The sequence below is a fragment of the Aphidius gifuensis genome, linkage group LG2, assembly GCF_014905175.1.
Source record: "Aphidius gifuensis isolate YNYX2018 linkage group LG2, ASM1490517v1, whole genome shotgun sequence".
Lineage (NCBI taxonomy): Eukaryota > Metazoa > Arthropoda > Insecta > Hymenoptera > Braconidae > Aphidius > Aphidius gifuensis.
The window spans coordinates 17,228,466-17,247,186 of record NC_057789.1 but is presented as its reverse complement, the minus strand read 5'-3'; the positions used below and the strand labels follow the sequence as shown (position 1 = coordinate 17,247,186).

The following is an 18,721-nucleotide window of genomic DNA, read 5'->3' as shown; positions in this document are numbered from 1 at the left end:
AAATTATGTTTTTAAGGAATTCCTTAATGTTGCTTTAATTTTAAATAACTAATTTTAAATAAATAAAAAATGTAAGGGTTAGTAGCTAAGGAAAAGATGGAGCTACAGTTGCTGCAAAAGAAATTATTTTAAGCAAAATACTAATTCCTTAGCTACACTTTCTCTCTCTTCTCTTAGCTACTGCTTTTCCTTGGACATTTTATTTATTTTATGATAAAATATGTAAATTTATTTTTTTGTACAAATAATGAGCAGTAGTTATGAAAGATGTTGCGAGTTTGAGTGACGTGCCAAATTTATATTCCTTTTAAAACCACTTTTTAATCATAATTTTTTAGCAACCTTAATTACTTAGCTACATCTTTCCGTTAGCTACTGCGTTTCCTTGAACATTTACATTTATTTCAAATAAAATTACATGTATATTATTTATTTGATAAATAATAAACTGTCCAAGGAAAAGCAGTAGTTAAGAAAAAGATGTAACTAAGGAATTACAGTTGCCAAAAAAATTCCAAGCAACATTACTTTCCTAAAACATAATTGTTTGGCAACATTAATTTCCGAGGGCCAGTTTTTTCATCCATAGTTATAGAAATCCGCAGGCTCGACGCTCTGTAACCTATAGTTAACCACCAATGATTAAATTCAATGACTGCTCTCGATAGTAATTATAATTTTATAGAAAAAAAAGATTGTATTCTTTTGGGATATTGTATTGATTGTTTATATATAGCAGCTATTTTTCATATATTATATTTTTATAATATTTAAATTAAATTATTTAATTAAATAAATTAAATCCATATGACACTTCATAAAATAAAATTCATCGTATCCTTCAATATTAGGATTAGATTTTCAGTAACTAGCACTTTAAAACTCTCTATTCATAATTTTGTCAATGTTATCAATATTTGACTCAAATTCCATCAAAAAAATTTTTAGTAAATGCTGAAGATATCACTAAGAAATCTTGTTGAAAAAGTGTATTTGCAACTAATAACTTGTTTCAATACATTTAATTCAAAAATATCCATTACAACCGGCAATTGTTGCAGCATAATTTTCCATAACTTTACATAAACCACATATTGCTTCTGATTGAGTTGGATTAATCTACCTTACTAGGCATTATTGAACATTCATTATTCATTTTCTGGTAAAGATTTGGAAATTCTTGAAAGATACTGTTTTTTCATAGCTTAATTTTACTAGATTGGTAGACTAGTAGTAACAGCAGTACCACCAATAGAAGCAAGTTAAAAATTCTGGTAGAGTACCTTTTACTCAGCCAACAAATACCATACTCAATTTGTGTTGCATATCCTAAAAATAATAATTGTATATATTTTTTAAACATTTTTGATTTAATAATTTTTTAAAAAAATATTCACCAGAAAATTTTGAATTAATGTCAATGGTGTACTGCAAACTTGTTGATTTGGTTTTCTTCCAATTTAATAATATTTGGTACATGCATTAGCTTGATATTTCAATGAAGTCGAAGTTTTTAAGTCCAAGTAATGATGTTCTTTTATTTATTTCCAATGCAAATACCATTCAACTTGGAAATGTATATTTTTCCGGAACTTTGCATATTAAAATGATCATTTGAATAACATGTGTTTTTGATAATAATTCACCAACAAGAAGTCTTCAATAGCAAGATTTGATATTACCTAATGTATTCATATTTGATTAAAAGCCTGAACCAGTTTGCCATATAGCTAATGGAAAAAATGATCATTGTATAATTTACACTTATAACATAACCAGCAGCTTACATATTGCATCTTATATTTTTGATAAAATCGAAATTTTTTTCATTAACAAATCCATTTGACATTTTTTGTGGTGTTTGCGCTACAAATAAATATGACATTTTTGAGGTTATATTGTTTATATTTCCACATGGTGACATTAACGTATATTAATTATTTGTCATTAAACTGTTATTAAAGGATAGTTATCCGAAAGTTGTAACTAAGGTACAGTTAAATTCCAAGCAACATTATTTCTAAAACATAATTGTTTGCAACATTAATTTCCGAGCTACATCTTTTCTTAGCCACTGCTTCTCCTTGATATCTTATATATTTATTTAACAAATAAAATACATGTACCAACATATATCGAGCAATGACAGCTAATTGTCGAGTCGACAGTCGGTAAGAATGTTCAAAAATGGCGTCTCAGGTATCTTACAGTTTCTTACAGTATCTTACTGTAAGTGTAAGAAACCTCAAAAATCGACCATTTACCCATCACTGAATTTTACCCATGCACCCGTATTCAGAGGATGTTCTCATTAGGGCTTTTTTTTCCGATGGCGGCGCTTGTGAACTTTTTATATAGATTTTACATGGAAAAGCTTCACAAGCGCCACCATCGGAAAAAAAACGCTCTAATGAGAACATCCTCTGAATACGGGTGCTGCTGAGTGCTCTTCAGCTGTGGCAACCCTGAACCTTTTTCTTCGCGAAACAGTGCGAAAACAATGATGGTGATCAATAAACAAGCTCACCAAAAATTTTTGGGTTTTGTTAAATATCTCCACATAGATTCCTGGAAACATATTCGGTACAAGCATACGAATGTTTTACAACGTACGACATCAAGTTTAAAGAATTCTTTTGGAATAAAAACAAGCTGCGAAAATAGAAATGGTCATGTTGTGAACGATGAAAAATACACAAGTGAAGTAACTTCTGCGGATATAAACATTACGAAAAACTTCTCAAGTCGATTGGATTGTGAACAAATAGCGTCATCTAACTGGTCAGCGAAAATAGTCAACAGTTCTCCCTTGAAACTACAACCTTATATGAAGCTTATGAGAATTGATAAGCCTATAGGTTCCTGGTTATTGTTTTGGCCTTGTAGCTGGAGTATTGCTATGGCTGCTGCACCGGGTACTTTTCCAGATATTGAAATGCTCAGTTTATTTGGTTTGGGAGCTTTTGTGATGCGTGGAGCTGGCTGCACTATTAATGATATGTGGGATCGAAATATTGACAAAAAAGTATTACAAACATTACATTGATTCATTTATTTTTTTTATAATGTTTTTCGAAAATACTTTTCAGGTTGCCAGAACGAAAAGTCGGCCTTTGGTAGTTGGTGATGTGACGACATTTCAATGTTTGATGTTCCTTGGAGGACAGCTCAGTATCGGGCTTGCTATACTCCTACAGCTGAACTGGTATAGTGTTTTATTGGGTGCAAGTTCACTAGGTAAGTCCAATATCTGTTAAATAACTAATATTGTGGTTATATGGATTATGTAAATGATTTCTGATATTACTTTCAGGACTTGTTGTTATCTATCCACTCATGAAAAGGGTCACTTATTGGCCTCAATTAATCCTTGGAATGGCTTTCAACTGGGGTGCATTATTAGGTTGGTCAGCAATTCATGGGACTTGTGAGTGGTCAGTTTGTTTGCCCCTTTATACAGCTGGTATTTGTTGGACGATAATATATGACACTATTTACGCTCACCAGGTATTTTTTCTCTAATTTTCATATATTCCGATTTATATAAGTTTTCACTTCTCTTAACTTTTCTCAATAATTTTATTTCAGGATAAAGTTGATGACATTGTTCTTGGGATAAAGTCAACAGCCTTGAAATTTGGAGGTAATACAAATCTATATTTGTACTGTTTTGGAGCTTCAATGATTACAAGTTTGATAACATCAGGAATTATGTACGATCAATCTTGGCCATACTATGCATCTGTAGGGTTAGTAGGTGGCCATTTAATAAATCAGGTGAGTGTCCTAATAAGTAAGACGAAGCATGACTGAAAAAACCACACAGACACTTCTTTGATCTACCATATTTTGTTCTAATTTGTATGTTTAGGTCCTGAACTTACAAATCGAAAATCCTACCGATTGTGCACGAAAGTTTAAGTCTAACAACACCGTAGGTTTATTCCTATTTATTGGAATAATGTTCGGTAATTTAGTTAAAAAAAAACCGAACATTGAAGAAAAGTGAAAATAAGTTAATTAACCAAAGATAACTAACTCATTAGCTATTTGAATAAAATTACACTGAACAGAAGAAAAAAATAAATGTAAATATAGGCTTTCTCTGTTAATAAATATTTTTCACAGTCAAACGACAATTTTTGACAATATCATTATCGTCGATTAAAAATTTCGCAATTCTACGATTTCCGTGCGACGGAATTTCTTAAAAGAGGCAAGAGGTGCAGTCGTTTGTTACGAAATTAGGTCTAGGCAAGGTCCTTAGATGAATTACTGGGTTAGACAGGTCATCCGAAGGGGTGCGTGAACCTGGCCTGCATAAGTCCTAGAAAATTATCTAGGATACTCATTAGAAGCGTCTTGATTTGTACTAATTTGTACCACCAAGCCCGGAATTTGTACCTCAAGAATAACAACAAAAAAAAATTATTTACTCCAAAATGATAATTAACAATTGCACATCTACTTTAATTATTGAGGTACAAATTCTAATTTAATCAATACAAATTAGCTCTTGTTACGTTCTTTAAAATAAACAAAAAAAATTATTGGAAAATATTAATTTTTAAAGGCGCCATGCAATTGTTTATCAAATATTTTTATTAACAAATGAATGACGCCTTCGAATATCAATATTTTTTAATGATTTTTTTTTTATTTTAAAGAACAAAACACAAGCTAATTTGTACCGATAAAATTAGAATTCGTACCTCAAAAATAATAATAAGAAAACAAGTTACTCCAAAATATCAAACAACAATACTTCATTATTATTATTTTTGAGGTACAAATTGTAATTTTATCCGTACAAATTAGCCTTTGTTCTGCTCATTGAAACAAAAAAAAAAATAATTAAAAAATATTAATTTTTAAAAGCGCCATGCATTTGTTAATAAAAATATTCAACTAACAATTGCATAGCGCCTCTAAAAATTAATATTTTTCAATAATTTTTTTTTTATTTTAAAGAACAAAACAAAAGCTAATTTGTACCTCAAAAAATAGAAATAAAAAAACAAGTTACTCCAAAATATCAAACTACAATACTTTATTTTTATTATTTTTGAAGTAAATTCTAATTTTATCGGTACAAATTAGCTTTTGTTTTGTTCTTTGAAATAAAAAAAAAAATTATTGAAAAATATTAATTTTTAAAGGCGCCATGCAATTGTTAGTTAAATATTTTTATTAACAAATGCATGGCGCCTTTAAATATTTTAAATATTTTTTAATGATTTTTTATTATTTTAAAGAACAAAATAAGAGCTAATTTCTACTGATTAAATTAGAATTTGTACCTCAATAATTAAAGTAGATATGCAATTGTTAATTTTCATTTTGGAGTAAATAATTTTTTTTTGTTGTTATTCTTGAGGTACAAATTCCGGGCTTGGTGGTACAAATTATTCTGCGCCTGTAGTAATTTTTTTTATCCCCATAAGCCATCTAGAAAAAAAGTCGATATTTAACCCTTTCTGGACCCTTTAATTTTGAGGTACAAATTGAATCAATGGTGGTACAAATTAGTACAAATCAAGACGCTTCTAATGAGTATCCTAGATAATTTTTCTAGGACTTATGAGTTATGCAGGGGACGTTGCTATTGGCACTATTCCGCATGCTCTATAATATAGCATGCTGGTAAATATCCCGAATGCGAGATAAGTGACGGTCAGATTAAAATTTACATTATATAGCATGCGCGTACGTTCAGTATCTTTACCAAAACTTTGATACATCGATAATAATTCGAGGCTACTCGGCAACTGGCGCATGCTATATGCGCATAGAGCATGCTACATATGTATAGAGCAGCACCCGTATTCAGAGGATGTTCTTATTAGGGCGTTTTTTTTCCGATGGTGGCGTTTGTGAAGCCTTTCTATATGAAATCTATATAAAAAAAATTTTGTCAAGCGCCATCAGCGGAAAAAAAAAGCCCTAGGTACAGGACATATTTTGTCCCATTTCTAATGTACGGAGTTGACTCTCCTTCTTTCTAGTCTTCTTGTATAGCATGCGCGTACGTTCAGTATCTTTACCAAAATTTCGATACATCGATAATAATTCGAGGCTACTCGGCAACTGGCGCATGCTAAATGCGCATAGAGCATGCTACATATGTATAGAGCAGGCTATATTATCGAGCATGCTATACATGCTATATGTCATACCATCTATAACCACATGTTACATAATTTTTATCCTCACCTTGGTTTTGAATGGCTAAGTAAAAAATCTAGCTAAGAAAAAATTCTAGCTAAGTAAAAAATTTAGCTAAGTAAAAATTCTAGCTAAGTAAAAAAACTAGCTAAGTAAAATAATGTATCGATTGTTTGTCTACAAATTACAGCTAAGTAAAAAATCTAGCTAAGTAAAAAATTTAGCTAAGCAAAAAATCTAGCTAAGTAAAAGCTCTAGCTAAGTAAAAAATTTAGCTAAGTAAAAAATCTAGCTATGTAAAATAATGTATCGATTGTTTGTCTACAAATTACAGCTAAGTAAAAAATCTAGCTAAGTAAAAAACTTAGCTAAGTAAAAAATCTAGCTAAGTAAAAATTCTAGCTAAGTAAAAAATTTAGCTAAGTAAAAATTCTAGCTAAGTAAAATAATGGATCGATTGTTTGTCTACAAATTACAGCTAAGTAAAAAATCTAGCTAAGTAAAAATTCTAGCTAAGTAAAATAATGTATCGATTGTTTGTCTACAAATTACAGCTAAGTAAAAAATCTAGCTAAGTAAAAATTCTAGCTAAGTGAAAAATCTAGCTAAGTAAAATAATGTATCGATTGTTTGTCTACAAATTACAGCTAAGTAAAAATTCTAGCTAAGTGAAAAATGTAGCTAAGTTAATCACTTATATTTATTATTAATTAGAATAAAAAATAACTAACTAATATTATTCTCCTTTCTCAACTAAAAATACATCAACTGACACTAATATAGAAAAGTTTATAGGGCTGTTTAAAATTTTCATATATTTGATTTGAATCGCTGCCATCTTGATATACCGAACCGAACGAGGTTTCGGAACGTACCCTGGTGAATTACATAGAGGATTCTATCACTTTTGTAGTTGTTTCTGTTTCTAGTTTTTAGTCGGTATTACAGGGCGAAATTGCAGAGCGAAAAAAAAAATTTTTATTAAAGGAATGCACCCAATATTATGACTTCTTTAAAAAATTGGCTCATGAGTTCGCCTGGAATATATTTAAGTATGCTAATATGATGAAAGGATGAAAGAGGTCAACTTGGCAAATAGGTCTCCCAGATTAATATAATACGTTTCGGCTTGCGGCCTGCAGCGCCATGTCTCAATCCTCGGGAATCAGAAAACACCGTAAATGAAAAAGTCTTTCTGACATAGTATTGCGATTTCATCTATTGTGAGCTAGAACAAGTTGCCACCGTAATGGTTTAGCCGACTAGCGGATCTTTCTAAATTCTGAAGTGTAAGCTTCGTAAATGAACTTTTCTTAAGTTGGGCCGGACTCTTAAAAATAGAAATTATTAATTAACGTTTATAATTATCATTCATAAATTAGATTAGGACGAATTTAGAGATTTCGAATATTGTTGTTTGCATTATATTGAAAATGATAAACATTTTTTGCCGTTTACTGAATTCTACTAAAAAAAAATTATGTTTCATGTGAGTTGATAATATTTACTAAAAATATTATTAGATAAAAGTATAATTTTTTTTTATTCATATATTTGGAAAATATATGATATTATCACACTAAACTTTTGATTCTCTTAATACGAGTTGGTGATAAAAGCGAATTTTATTTTACAACTTTTTATCATTTACAATAAATATTGATAAAGAATTAAATGCCACTTTATAAATGATAATAAAATAGAATTCTGAATTTGCACTTAACAACCAAATAGTTATGTGTCCGCAAATATTGTTTCAATAAAATTAATATTGTATTTCTACACCAATTTTCGAAAATAGGAAGCTGTTATTTTTGTGCAAAATCAAAAAAAGTTAATCCGAATAAACAATTCTATAAAAATGCTATGGAACTTTTTAAGCATCGTATAATTGTACCTTAGGCCTATTGTATTGTTACGCCAATTTCATAGTCATACGACAGTGAAAATCATCTGTCACCCTGAGTCGTTAAAGTTTTCAATCTTAAGAATAAACAATAGTCAAAAGTGAAAATAATATAATCAGATTATTGACCGCTTGTGTGCATGCAACGTTAATACAACTATGTAAATAACGGTTCTCTACAAAATCCAAAATGTGAAAATCCTGATTCATCCGCCGTATAATTTATCGACCAAAAAATACCGTCGATAAGGCAGAAATTTTAGGCGTACAGTTTTTCTACGATTATTATTATTATTATTATTATTATTATTATTATTGTTATTATTATTATACATAGCCCTAAATTGTAAATAAAAAATTTTTGATGTTATAAATGATGTTACTATAAAAAAAAAAAAAACAACAACAACAATAACAACATTGATGTATGTATTTTGACAACATATTTTGAGGTTATATCTATAAATTTTAAATAAATTTGAATGGTGTCGCCATCTTGTGCCAAAAGAGTTAGTAAAACAGGGCCCTATTTATCGATTAATTTTGCGGATGAATCAGGATTTCTAGTATTTCGTATTAATAACAAATGCAAATCTGAGCATTGTAAAAATCTAGTGTTACATAAGGTGTGTTCGTTCACTATTCACACCGAGCGTATGCACGGAGCGTATGCAAGGAAGCGCTAGAGTTTTGCGGTCATTTGAAGAAACTTTAGTAACTAAAATTTACTAAAACATTCGTTATTTTCAGTCATTGTGTTTATTTTGTTAATTTAATAATTTTTTCTCAGACGCAAGAACAAATTACCAATTAATAATAATGAAAGAGAGCGAAAGAACTGGAAAAAACGAATAGAAATAAATAAATAGTAAATTTTAGTTACTAAAGTTTCTTCAAATGACCGCAAAACGCTAGCGCTTCCTTGCATACGCTCCGTGCATACGCTCGGTGTGAAAAGTGAACGAACACACCTATAATGATGATGGAATCATCACTAGGGTTTTATTAAATTTCAGGAAATGGTTAATATATTCGAACGGAGAAAATACATTGCGAAAAATATAGAACAAATGAATATATGATTAGACAATAAAAATACAACTTCAGAAAGCTATTGACAGGGGGATAGCACTACATGTATTTTTATGGGCTGTAGTTTGTCACCCTAGATGAGTCGATTCCCCAGAAAAAGTCTAGTAACGGAACGCCATTTTGTAGTCACATGATAAAAACCTTTTTAATTCCTACGTTATCTATCTCGTTTCTTCCTTACCAGTTAAATTGCAGTTTTCCTCGAATGGATAGTAAATTTAAATATATAATAAAAAACTTAATTTGATTAACATTTGTATTTTTAAAAAATAAATTTACATGTATTTTATTTATAATATAAATAAAAAATGTCCAAGGAAAAGCAGTAGCTAAGGAAAAGATGTAACTAAGGAATTAATGTGGCTAAGGAATTATTTCCTTGAAACATAATTTTTTGGCAACATTAATTCCTTAGTCACAATAATTCCTTAGCTACATCTTTTCCTTAGCTACTGCTTTTCCTTGGACATTTTTTATTTATTTTATAAATAAAATACATGTAAATTTATTTTTTAAAAATACAAATGTCCAAGGAAAAGCAGTAGCTAAGGAAAAGATGTAGCTAAGGAATTAATGTGACTAAGGAATTATTTCCTTGAAACATAATTTTTTGGCAACATTAATTCCTTAGCTACTGCTTTTCCTTGGACATTTTTTATTTATTTTATAAATAAAATACATGTAAATTTATTTCTTTAAAATACAAATCGCCTCCATGTTTATTTCGTTGGCAAAATTAATTTCGTATAAATTAACATGTGACAACATCCTTTCCTTAGCTACCTTTTTCCCTATGACCATTTATTTTTTTAAATTAATAAAAAGCTATGGGAAAAGTATTAGCTAAGGAAAAGAGGATGCTTACATGTTAATTCCTTTGGCAAAATTAATTTTCTATTAATTAACATGTGGCTACATCTTTTCCATAGACATTTTTCCCATAGCTTTCTATTTATCATACGATATTAAATAAATAAATGAAAATAAAAAATATTAATCACATTTCAAATTATAATATAAATCAGTCGATAGCATAGTTCGGGTCGATATTGAAGATATTATTGTCATATTATCCACATTCTTCCCTCCTTTTACCCAAACGCAAAAACCGGTCTCTGCGCATGGGAAAAATCTTCAGTTAGGGAAAAAAATAAGCCGAGAAAAAAATACACGTAGTGCTACCCCCCTGGCTATTGATCGGCTTAGCTGATTGAATCTGAAAACAGAAAGAGGTTGTAAAATAATATAGATAGATTATTATTCGGCTATATCAATTAAACGGACAATAATTTTAATATAGAAAAGTAGAATTAGCTATATAAACATTTGATTAAAATCGTTTTTGGCTCATTCGTACTAGCGGAATTTGATAATAAGAGTACTCTATGTATATTACAATGAATTAATAAATATATAATCAACATGAATATAGATAATATAATTCAGGTAAGAGCAAATAGTAAATGAAAGAAATAGAAATAAAAATAAAAATTTTAGGGATGATATAGATAGGCACCTGTATTGAGATTTTGTGCCTTTGTAGTTCTTCAAACAACCGTACGTCGCTAGTGCCATAAGTGAGCCGTAAGTGAGACGGAACTGAGCCGAGACGACCATCGAACACAGCTAACATGTTGGATGTTGACATATTGTTTTTGGGGGGTGCGTGAACCTGGCCTGCTTAAGTCCTAGAAAAACTATCTAGGATACTCATTAGAAGCGTCTTGATTTGTACTAATTTGTACCACCATTGATTCTGTATCCAAAATGGCCAGAGTTCAGGGTTAAATATCGACTTTTTTTCTAGATGGCTTATGGGGATAAAAAAAATTACTACAGACGCAGAATAATTTGTACTAATTTGTACCACCAAGCCCGGAATTTGTACCTCAAGAATAACAACAAAAAAAAATTATTTACTCCAAAATGAAAATTAACAATTGCATATCTACTTTAATTATTGAGGTACAAATTCTAATTTAATCAGTAGAAATTAGCTCTTATTTTGTTCTTTAAAATAATAAAAAATCATTAAAAATATTTAAAATATTTAAAGGTGCCATGCATTTGTTAATAAAAATATTTAACTAACAATTGCATGGCGCCTTTAAAAATTAATATTTTTCAATAATTTTTTTTTATTTCAAAGAACAAAACAAAAGCTAATTTGTACCGATAAAATTAGAATTTACTTCAAAAATAATAATAAAAAAACAAGTTACTCCAAATTATCAAACAACAATACTTCGTTATTATTATTTTTGAGGTACAAATTGTAATTTTATCGGTACAAATCAGCCTTTATTCTGTTCTTTAAAATAAAAAAAAAATTATTAAAAAATATTAATTTTTAAAAGCGCCATGCAATTGTTTATCAAATATTTTTATTAACAAATGCATGGCGCCTTCAAATATTAATATTTTTCAATAATTTTTTTTTTATTTTAAAGAACAAAACAAAAGCTAATTTGTACCGATAAAATTAGAATTTGTACCTCAATAATAAAAATAAAGTATTATCAATTGATATTTCGGAGTAACCTGATTTTTTATTATTATTATTATTGAGGTACAAATTCTAGTTTTATCGGTACAAATTAGCTTTTGTTCTGCTCTTCAAAATAAAAAAAAAATTATTAAAAAATATTAATTTTTAATAGCGCCATGCAATTGTTTATCGAATATTTTTATTAACAAATGCATGGAGCCTTCAAATATCAATATTTTTTAATAATTCCCTGGCGGAACACACAAGAGCAATTCATTAGCTATTACAGAATGATTTCGGCGCTTTTACAAGAACGAATCAATAGCTATCCAAGAGCAAATTAAAATTAATATTACAGAACCCCTAATTATAATATGAACCATTGAATACCATAATAAAATATTAAAATATTCTATTGACAGTTTAGACACATTAATTTAACGTAAATTATCTTTCATTATTGACAATTTATACGATTCGAAAACATAGAATTAAGAGGTTAGGGAGCCAGCTGTCAAACAAATTACAGACACAAAACACAAGACCTCCACTAGCGGTAATTTATGAAAACTTACCACTGAAATCAAAAGCAAATCAATACCAAACCATGAGCAAAACAAGAACAGAAAAAAAACTCATAAAAATAAATAAATAAACCTATTGTTGATAAGTGTATGTCGTTTTATCATATTTATTATTATTATTTAGTCATTTTAACAAAAAAAAAAAATATATATACCTATATAAAAAAAAAAAAAAAAGTACACATAGTCTGCACAGTATCCAATCCATAGCAAATCAAGAGCAAAACAAGAACAAAACCAGAACGTTTCAATAGCAAAACAAGAGCGAAACAAGAACAAAAAAAAAATCATAAAAATTAATAAATAAACTTATTGTTGATAACTGTATGTCATTTTTTTTTGTTAAAATGACTAAATAATAATAATAAATATGATAAAACGACATACACTTATCAACAATAGGTTTATTTATTAATTTTTATGATTTTTTTTTCTGTTCTTGTTTTGCTCTGGTTTTGCTATGGAAACGTTCTGGTTTTGTTCTTGTTTTGCTCTTGATTTGCTATGGATTGGATACTGTGCAGACTATGTGTACTTTTTTTTATATATATATTTTTTGTTAAAATGACTAAATAATAATAATAAATATGATAAAACGACATACACTTATATCAACAATAGGTTTATTTATTAATTTTTTGAATTTTTTCTGTTCTTGTTTTGCTCATGGTTTGGTATTGATTTGCTTTTGATTTCAGTGGTAAGTTTTCATAAATTACTGCTAGTGGAGGTCTTGTGTTTTGTGTCTGTAATTTGTTTGACAGCTGGCTCCCTAACCTCTTAATTCTATGTTTTCGAATCGTATAAATTATCAATAATGAAAGATAATTTACGTCAAATTAATGTGTCTAAACTGTCAATAGAATATTTTAATATTTTATTATGGTATTCAATGGTTCATATTATAATTAGGGGTTCTGTAATATTAATTTTAATTTGCTCTTGGATAGCTATTGATTCGTTCTTGTAAAAGCGCCGAAATCAAGTCTTGTCATTTCCGCCAGGGTTTTTTTTTTATTTTAAAGAACAGAACAAGAGCTAATTTGTACCGATTAAATTAGAATTTGTACCTCAATAATTAAAGTAGATATGCAATTGTTAATTATCATATTGGAGTAAATAATTTTTTTTTTGTTGAGGTACAAATTCCGGGCTTGGTGGTACAAATTAGTACAAATTATTCTGCGTTTGTAGCAATTTTTTTTACCCCTCTAAGTCATCTAGAAAAAAAGTCGATATTTAACCCTTTCTGGACCCTTTAATTTTGATGTACAAATTAAATCAATGGCGGTACAAATTAGTACAAATCAAGACGCTTCTAATGAGTATCCTAGATAATTTTTCTAGGACTTATGCAGGCCAGGTTCACGCACCCGTTTTTGGGCGCCAAATATGTGTATAATGGCGGATAGGCAAAATGGCGTCATAAAAATAGTTCAAAAAGTGAAATGTAGAGGCGCTTTTAATGTATGATACATGGCGTATAATAATGGAGATGTATCATACCGTATGATACAGTGTATGATACTGCGGTATGATACACCGGTATCATACCTCCCCAGCACTGGCTGGGGTACGTTGCAAAACCTGGTTCGGTTCGGTATATCAAGATGGCAGTGTTTCAAATCAAATATATGAAAATTTCAAACACCTCTATAAACTTTTCTATATTAGTGTCAGTTGATGTATTTTTAGTAGAGAAAAGAGAATAGTATTAGTTGATTATTTTTTATTCTCACCAATAATAAGTATAAGTGATCAACTTATTATTGCGATAAAAAAAATGGCAAAAAAAACTCTGAAATCCGCCATCTTGATATACCGTACCGAACGAAGGATTTGGAACGTACCCCTGGGGCCCTGCAGTCCAATTCACAGGGCAAATTTTATACAATATAGGGCTTTTTTTTGCCAGTGATGGAGCTTGTAAAATTTTTTTTATAGAGATTTAACATACAAAAGCTTTACAAGCGCCGTGAGTGGTGAAAAAAAAGCCCTAAATTGTAATGCCCTGGGGTCCGTTCGTAATGGCAATTCGGCAGGGTTAGGGTTAGTAGGGATAAGTTAACACCGAACTATAACCCCGTCCGTTCGTAATGGATGGAGTTAGTGTTCACTTAACCCTGGCATATAAAAAAATCCGAATCGGTGTCTTATTTTTTTCAATAATATAAACAAGATTTATTATCGTAAAATCTTGAGCAATTGCTAGAAAAATAGAATTCGTTTGAATAATATCAAAAAGTTGTAAACATGATAAAATTGTACACGATAAAATGATCCGAATTCGTTTATATGCCAGGGTTACGAACGGACGGGGTTATAGTTCGGTGTTAACTTATCCCTACTAACCCTAACCCTGCCGGATTGCCATTACGAACAGACCCCAGTGAATTGAATTGCTGTTGTCCAATTCACAGGGCAAAATAAATTTTACACTTGAAGGATGATTTGCATTTGCGTCTTTAGCCGCTCAGCACTGACGCAGGCACTTGCGACTTTTCTAAAACAAAGACGCAGAATGCTTGCGGCTTGACGCAGAGCCCGTGGCACCATCTTGTGTCTTTTTCGAAATAATAATCCGCCATTGTTGTTGACATATATTTATTTGTTTACATATTGTGCAACAACCTAACCCTCAAATAATAAATATATCAACAACAATGGCGGATTATTTTTTAAAAAAAGACGCAAGATGGTGTCGCGGGCTCTGCGTCAAGCCGCAAGCATTCTGCGTCTTTGTTTTAGAAAAGTCGCAAGTGCCTGCGTCAGTGCTGAGCGGCTAAAGACGCAAACGCGAATCATTTTTAAGGGCTTTTTTACGGAAGCCGGGTAGAGACATTAAGTGCTTACGTGCAATCGTACGAACGCACACAGAAAACACCAAAGTTTGCGTACTTGCAATCGTACGATTGCACGTGCGCACGCAAGAAAAAAATAAAAATCGGCGCGCGCATGTTTTATTTGCCATATTATTTATTATTATTATGTTCCGCCAATAAATAATGATGAACATTGCTCCAAACCTACTCCAATATTGATATGGATTTAAATTTTTATAAATAAAAATATTGATTTCTTACTCTAAAAAGTTTTGATTTGTTTATTAATAATAATAACAATATTGAATATGGCAAATAAAGCATGCGCGCGCCGATTTTTATTCTTTTCTTCCGTGCGTACAAGAAGACTAGAAATACAGGAGGACGAACTTGCCTCAAAAAACCGTTCCGCTATGTAATCGCCGCATAATTGAGGGGCGCTAGTAGTACCACGGTAACGTGCGCGACTATATCGCACAGTACGCACAATACAACACTCTGACAAACATGATGTGTATAATGCTCTGTTAGTGTTTGTGAGAGTATGTTTGTATTGTGCGCATTGTAAAAACGATACAAGTCGCACACGTTCCGTATTACCTGCGATGCGGCGATCAGTTTTATATACAGGCGAGATAGGGAGTAAGTCCTCCTGTATTTCCAGTCTTCTTGCGTGCGTACGTGCAATCGTACGATTGCAAGTACGCAAACTTTGGTGTTCTCTGTGTGCGTTTGTACAATTGCACCATGGAGGTGAATCACCCAGGATAACACCTCCATGAATTGCACGTAAGCCGGGTAGGGCCATCGAGTGCTTACGTGCAATCGTACGAACGCAAACAGAAAACCAAAGTTTGCGTACGTGCGAAGTACGATTGCTCGTAAGCACTCAAGAAAAAAATAATAAAAATCAGCGTGCGCATGCGTAATCCACCATATTATTGAATATTGTTATTATTAATAATAAATAAATCAGAACAATAATGATTCATGGATTCATGTATTGCAATTTGCGCGTGATAATTGTTTATTAAATTCTTTTGTTTTAATTAATAATATTATTATATTATTAACAATATTTATATATCTATAATATAAATTAATAATCCACTGTTGACGTCAATTATAATAATAAATGTATGTGTCTGCGATATTGTTGAGATACGCTGTCAAGGTTATGTTTATGTTTAATGTAAAATCTTAAATAATTTCAACATTCGTATCATTTTAAGTAGACAATTCTACACAATACTATCAAAAAATGAGTGACACTGTAAGTAGTAAATATTTTTTTAAATAGTATTGCTATAAACAATCATTTGTTCATTACTAATCACCTGTTGTTTTTAGTTAAAAACGATTAAGGCAACTTGTGGTCGCAACAAATACAAATTGACATTAACTTCAAAGAACACTCTAAAATTAAGTGATCTTAAAAATGTAATTTCAAATGCAACTGGTCTTTCTTATCAAGAAGAAGATGGTGATGATACTGTCTCGGTTGTTCCTATGATAGACGGTAAATTGATCATTGATCCAAGGGTTGATATTTTGTATACTATTCTCATAGATACTCGTAAGTTTATGATATCTTTTATCTGAAATATTTTCGTCAGTTGATGCACCACAAAATATTTAATAATTTTCTTTTTAACAATATTTCAGCAATGTATCCTTTAGCTAATTTCAATGCTCAAAAATCAAGAAAACTAATGGAGATCGTTAAAGAATTAGCACCACCACCACCTTCACCAGCAGTCCAATTCACAGGGCAAATTTTTTACAATTTAGGGCTATTTTTTGCCGCTGATGGCGCTTGTAAAATTTTTTTTATATAGATTTTATATACAAAAGCTTCACAAGCGCCGTCAGTGGAGGAAAAAAGCCCTAAATTGTAATGCCCTGTGAATTGGACTGCTGAAAATTCATATGACAGTGATGACAGTTTAATGCATCCACCAAAAAAAGTAATATTTTTTTTAAATTTGTCATACTAATATTTTGTGATATTTGTTTTATATTTTTAAATATTTTTTCAGATTCGTAAATTGATACAAAAAAATAAAGCCCCATGTGGAAAGAAAATTGTAAACAAATATATTACGATTAGATGGATTCATTATTTTTTTGGTAGTAAAAATTATGGCTGATAGTATTTCCATATCAGGTGAATCTGGTATTTTACGACGTTTTAGTCCTAGACTTACTAGTGTTCTTTTAAAATGTCTCAACGAAATCAAAATTCGATGCTTGTTTTTAAGGAAATCTACAATTTCTTGATAACCATATCCTTCTCTGTGATAATATTCAATCAGTTTATTCCTGTATTCAACTGCATCATCATGACCAGCCTGGCTAACTCCAATTACACCAGCATCACCAGCATCTGTCATTTCATATTTAATATTGCAATATTATATGTAGATCATTAACTACAGCATAGTAATTTGATTTGATTTTTTAAATTAATTACCTGTGTTATTAAAATTATTAGTTGAAGAGTTATCCATCTTGACGTATATGTGTTTATATAAATAACACGTATTTATAAATATTTAATACTTTTATTGAATTAATTAATATTCATATTGTAGCAAGGTTTATTATTATTTTCTATAAATGTCATGTATTTTTAAAAGATTCGATATTTTTATTAAATGAATTTATATATCAATATTGGAACAGATTTGGAGCAATGTTTATAATTATTTATTGACATTTGACAGAATGAAATTATAAATAATAATAAATAATATGGCGGATTACGCATGCGCACGCCGATTTTTATTATTTTTTTCTTGAGTGCTTACGTGCGATCGTACTTCGCACGTACGCAAACTTTGGTTTGCTGTTTATGCGTTCGTACTTTGCACGCAAGCACTCGATGGCCCTACCCGGCTTCGTAAAAAGCCCTAAATTGTAAAAAATTTGCCCTGTGAATTGGACTGCTGGGGTGCATTCCTTTAATGAAAAATTTTTTTTCGTTTTGCAATTTCGCCCTGTAATACCGGCCAAAATTTTATAGGAAAAAGCTGTTTCTTGTAGTGGCAGTACTGGCACATGACATTATATTTTTTTTGGCTTCCAATTATTAGATGGATAACTGTTCAATGTTTATATCAAACTGAAATAAATAGAAAATCGACTTGTTGTGATTGTTTGTTATTGTCACATAGGTCGTACCACACATTATCGTAAACTGTAAAGTCTGGAATATTGCATAGAGAAATTTATCACTTTTGTCGTTGTTTCTGTTTCTAGTTTTTAGTCGGTATTACAGGGCGAAATTGCAAAACGAAAAAAAATTTTTATTAAAGGAATGCACCCCTGAATACGGGTGCAGTTTTATTATATTTCAGGGCAGCGTTCGATAGCTGGCCGAGGCCAAAAATCCGGCCAATTTTTTATCATGGTTTATTTTATATGTTCGTAGTGTCAGCACTGCTACATTATAATTTCAAATATTTACATGGGATTTTCTCATAGTGAGTTTTTGATTTATCAAGTTGTCTTTCCGTTGGCCCAGGCCGAGGCCCCCGGCCAGCAGTCCAATTCACAGAGCATTACAATTTAGGGCTTTTTTCATCCACCGGTGGCGCTTGTGGAGCTTTTATATGTAAAATCCATATAAAAAAAATTTCATAAGCGCCATCTGTGGCAAAAA

The 18,721-nt window shown here is 30.5% G+C and overlaps 3 protein-coding genes across 4 annotated transcripts in view; all 3 read left to right on the top strand.

Moving 5' to 3' along the window:
* Positions 1-2,421: 2,421 nt before the first annotated feature.
* LOC122849226 (4-hydroxybenzoate polyprenyltransferase, mitochondrial) lies at positions 2,422-4,370 on the top strand. Its single transcript, XM_044147897.1, has 5 exons — positions 2,422-3,025; positions 3,090-3,237; positions 3,314-3,507; positions 3,589-3,777; positions 3,872-4,370. The coding sequence occupies exons 1-5, from the start codon at positions 2,501-2,503 to the stop codon at positions 4,007-4,009; spliced, it is 1,194 nt and encodes a 397-aa protein (XP_044003832.1). The 5' UTR covers positions 2,422-2,500; the 3' UTR covers positions 4,010-4,370.
* LOC122849208 (CAP-Gly domain-containing linker protein 1-like) overlaps positions 3,742-18,721 on the top strand; it is a 40,754-nt gene continuing 25,774 nt past the window's right edge. Inside the window, exon 1 of the mRNA XM_044147847.1 lies at positions 3,742-3,777. The gene's annotated coding sequence lies outside the window, so the exon portion shown is untranslated. The remainder of the gene's footprint in view (positions 3,778-18,721) is intronic.
* LOC122849238 lies at positions 15,700-17,650 on the top strand. Of its 2 annotated transcripts, none has more exons than XM_044147914.1 (5): positions 15,700-16,330; positions 16,408-16,633; positions 16,723-16,811; positions 16,977-17,024; positions 17,097-17,650. In XM_044147914.1, the coding sequence occupies exons 1-5, from the start codon at positions 16,319-16,321 to the stop codon at positions 17,205-17,207; spliced, it is 486 nt and encodes a 161-aa protein (XP_044003849.1). In that variant the 5' UTR covers positions 15,700-16,318; the 3' UTR covers positions 17,208-17,650. The 2 variants fall into 2 exon arrangements, with proteins under 2 accessions (XP_044003849.1, XP_044003848.1); XM_044147913.1 differs by having other exon boundaries at positions 16,723-16,815; positions 16,975-17,024.

Bases quoted from the DNA above. Each gene is read 5' to 3' on its own strand.
- LOC122849226 (XM_044147897.1), top strand. From the start codon at position 2,501: ATGATGGTGATCAATAAACAAGCTCACCAAAAATTTTTGGGTTTTGTT. The intron at 3,026-3,089 runs GTATTACAAACA...AATACTTTTCAG, and splicing joins ATCGAAATATTGACAAAAAA to GTTGCCAGAACGAAAAGTCG. The intron at 3,508-3,588 runs GTATTTTTTCTC...ATTTTATTTCAG, and splicing joins ACACTATTTACGCTCACCAG to GATAAAGTTGATGACATTGT.
- LOC122849238 (XM_044147913.1), top strand. The intron at 16,634-16,722 runs GTAAGTTTATGA...ACAATATTTCAG, and splicing joins TACTATTCTCATAGATACTC to CAATGTATCCTTTAGCTAAT. The intron at 16,816-16,974 runs TCCAATTCACAG...TGAATTGGACTG, and splicing joins ACCACCACCTTCACCAGCAG to CTGAAAATTCATATGACAGT.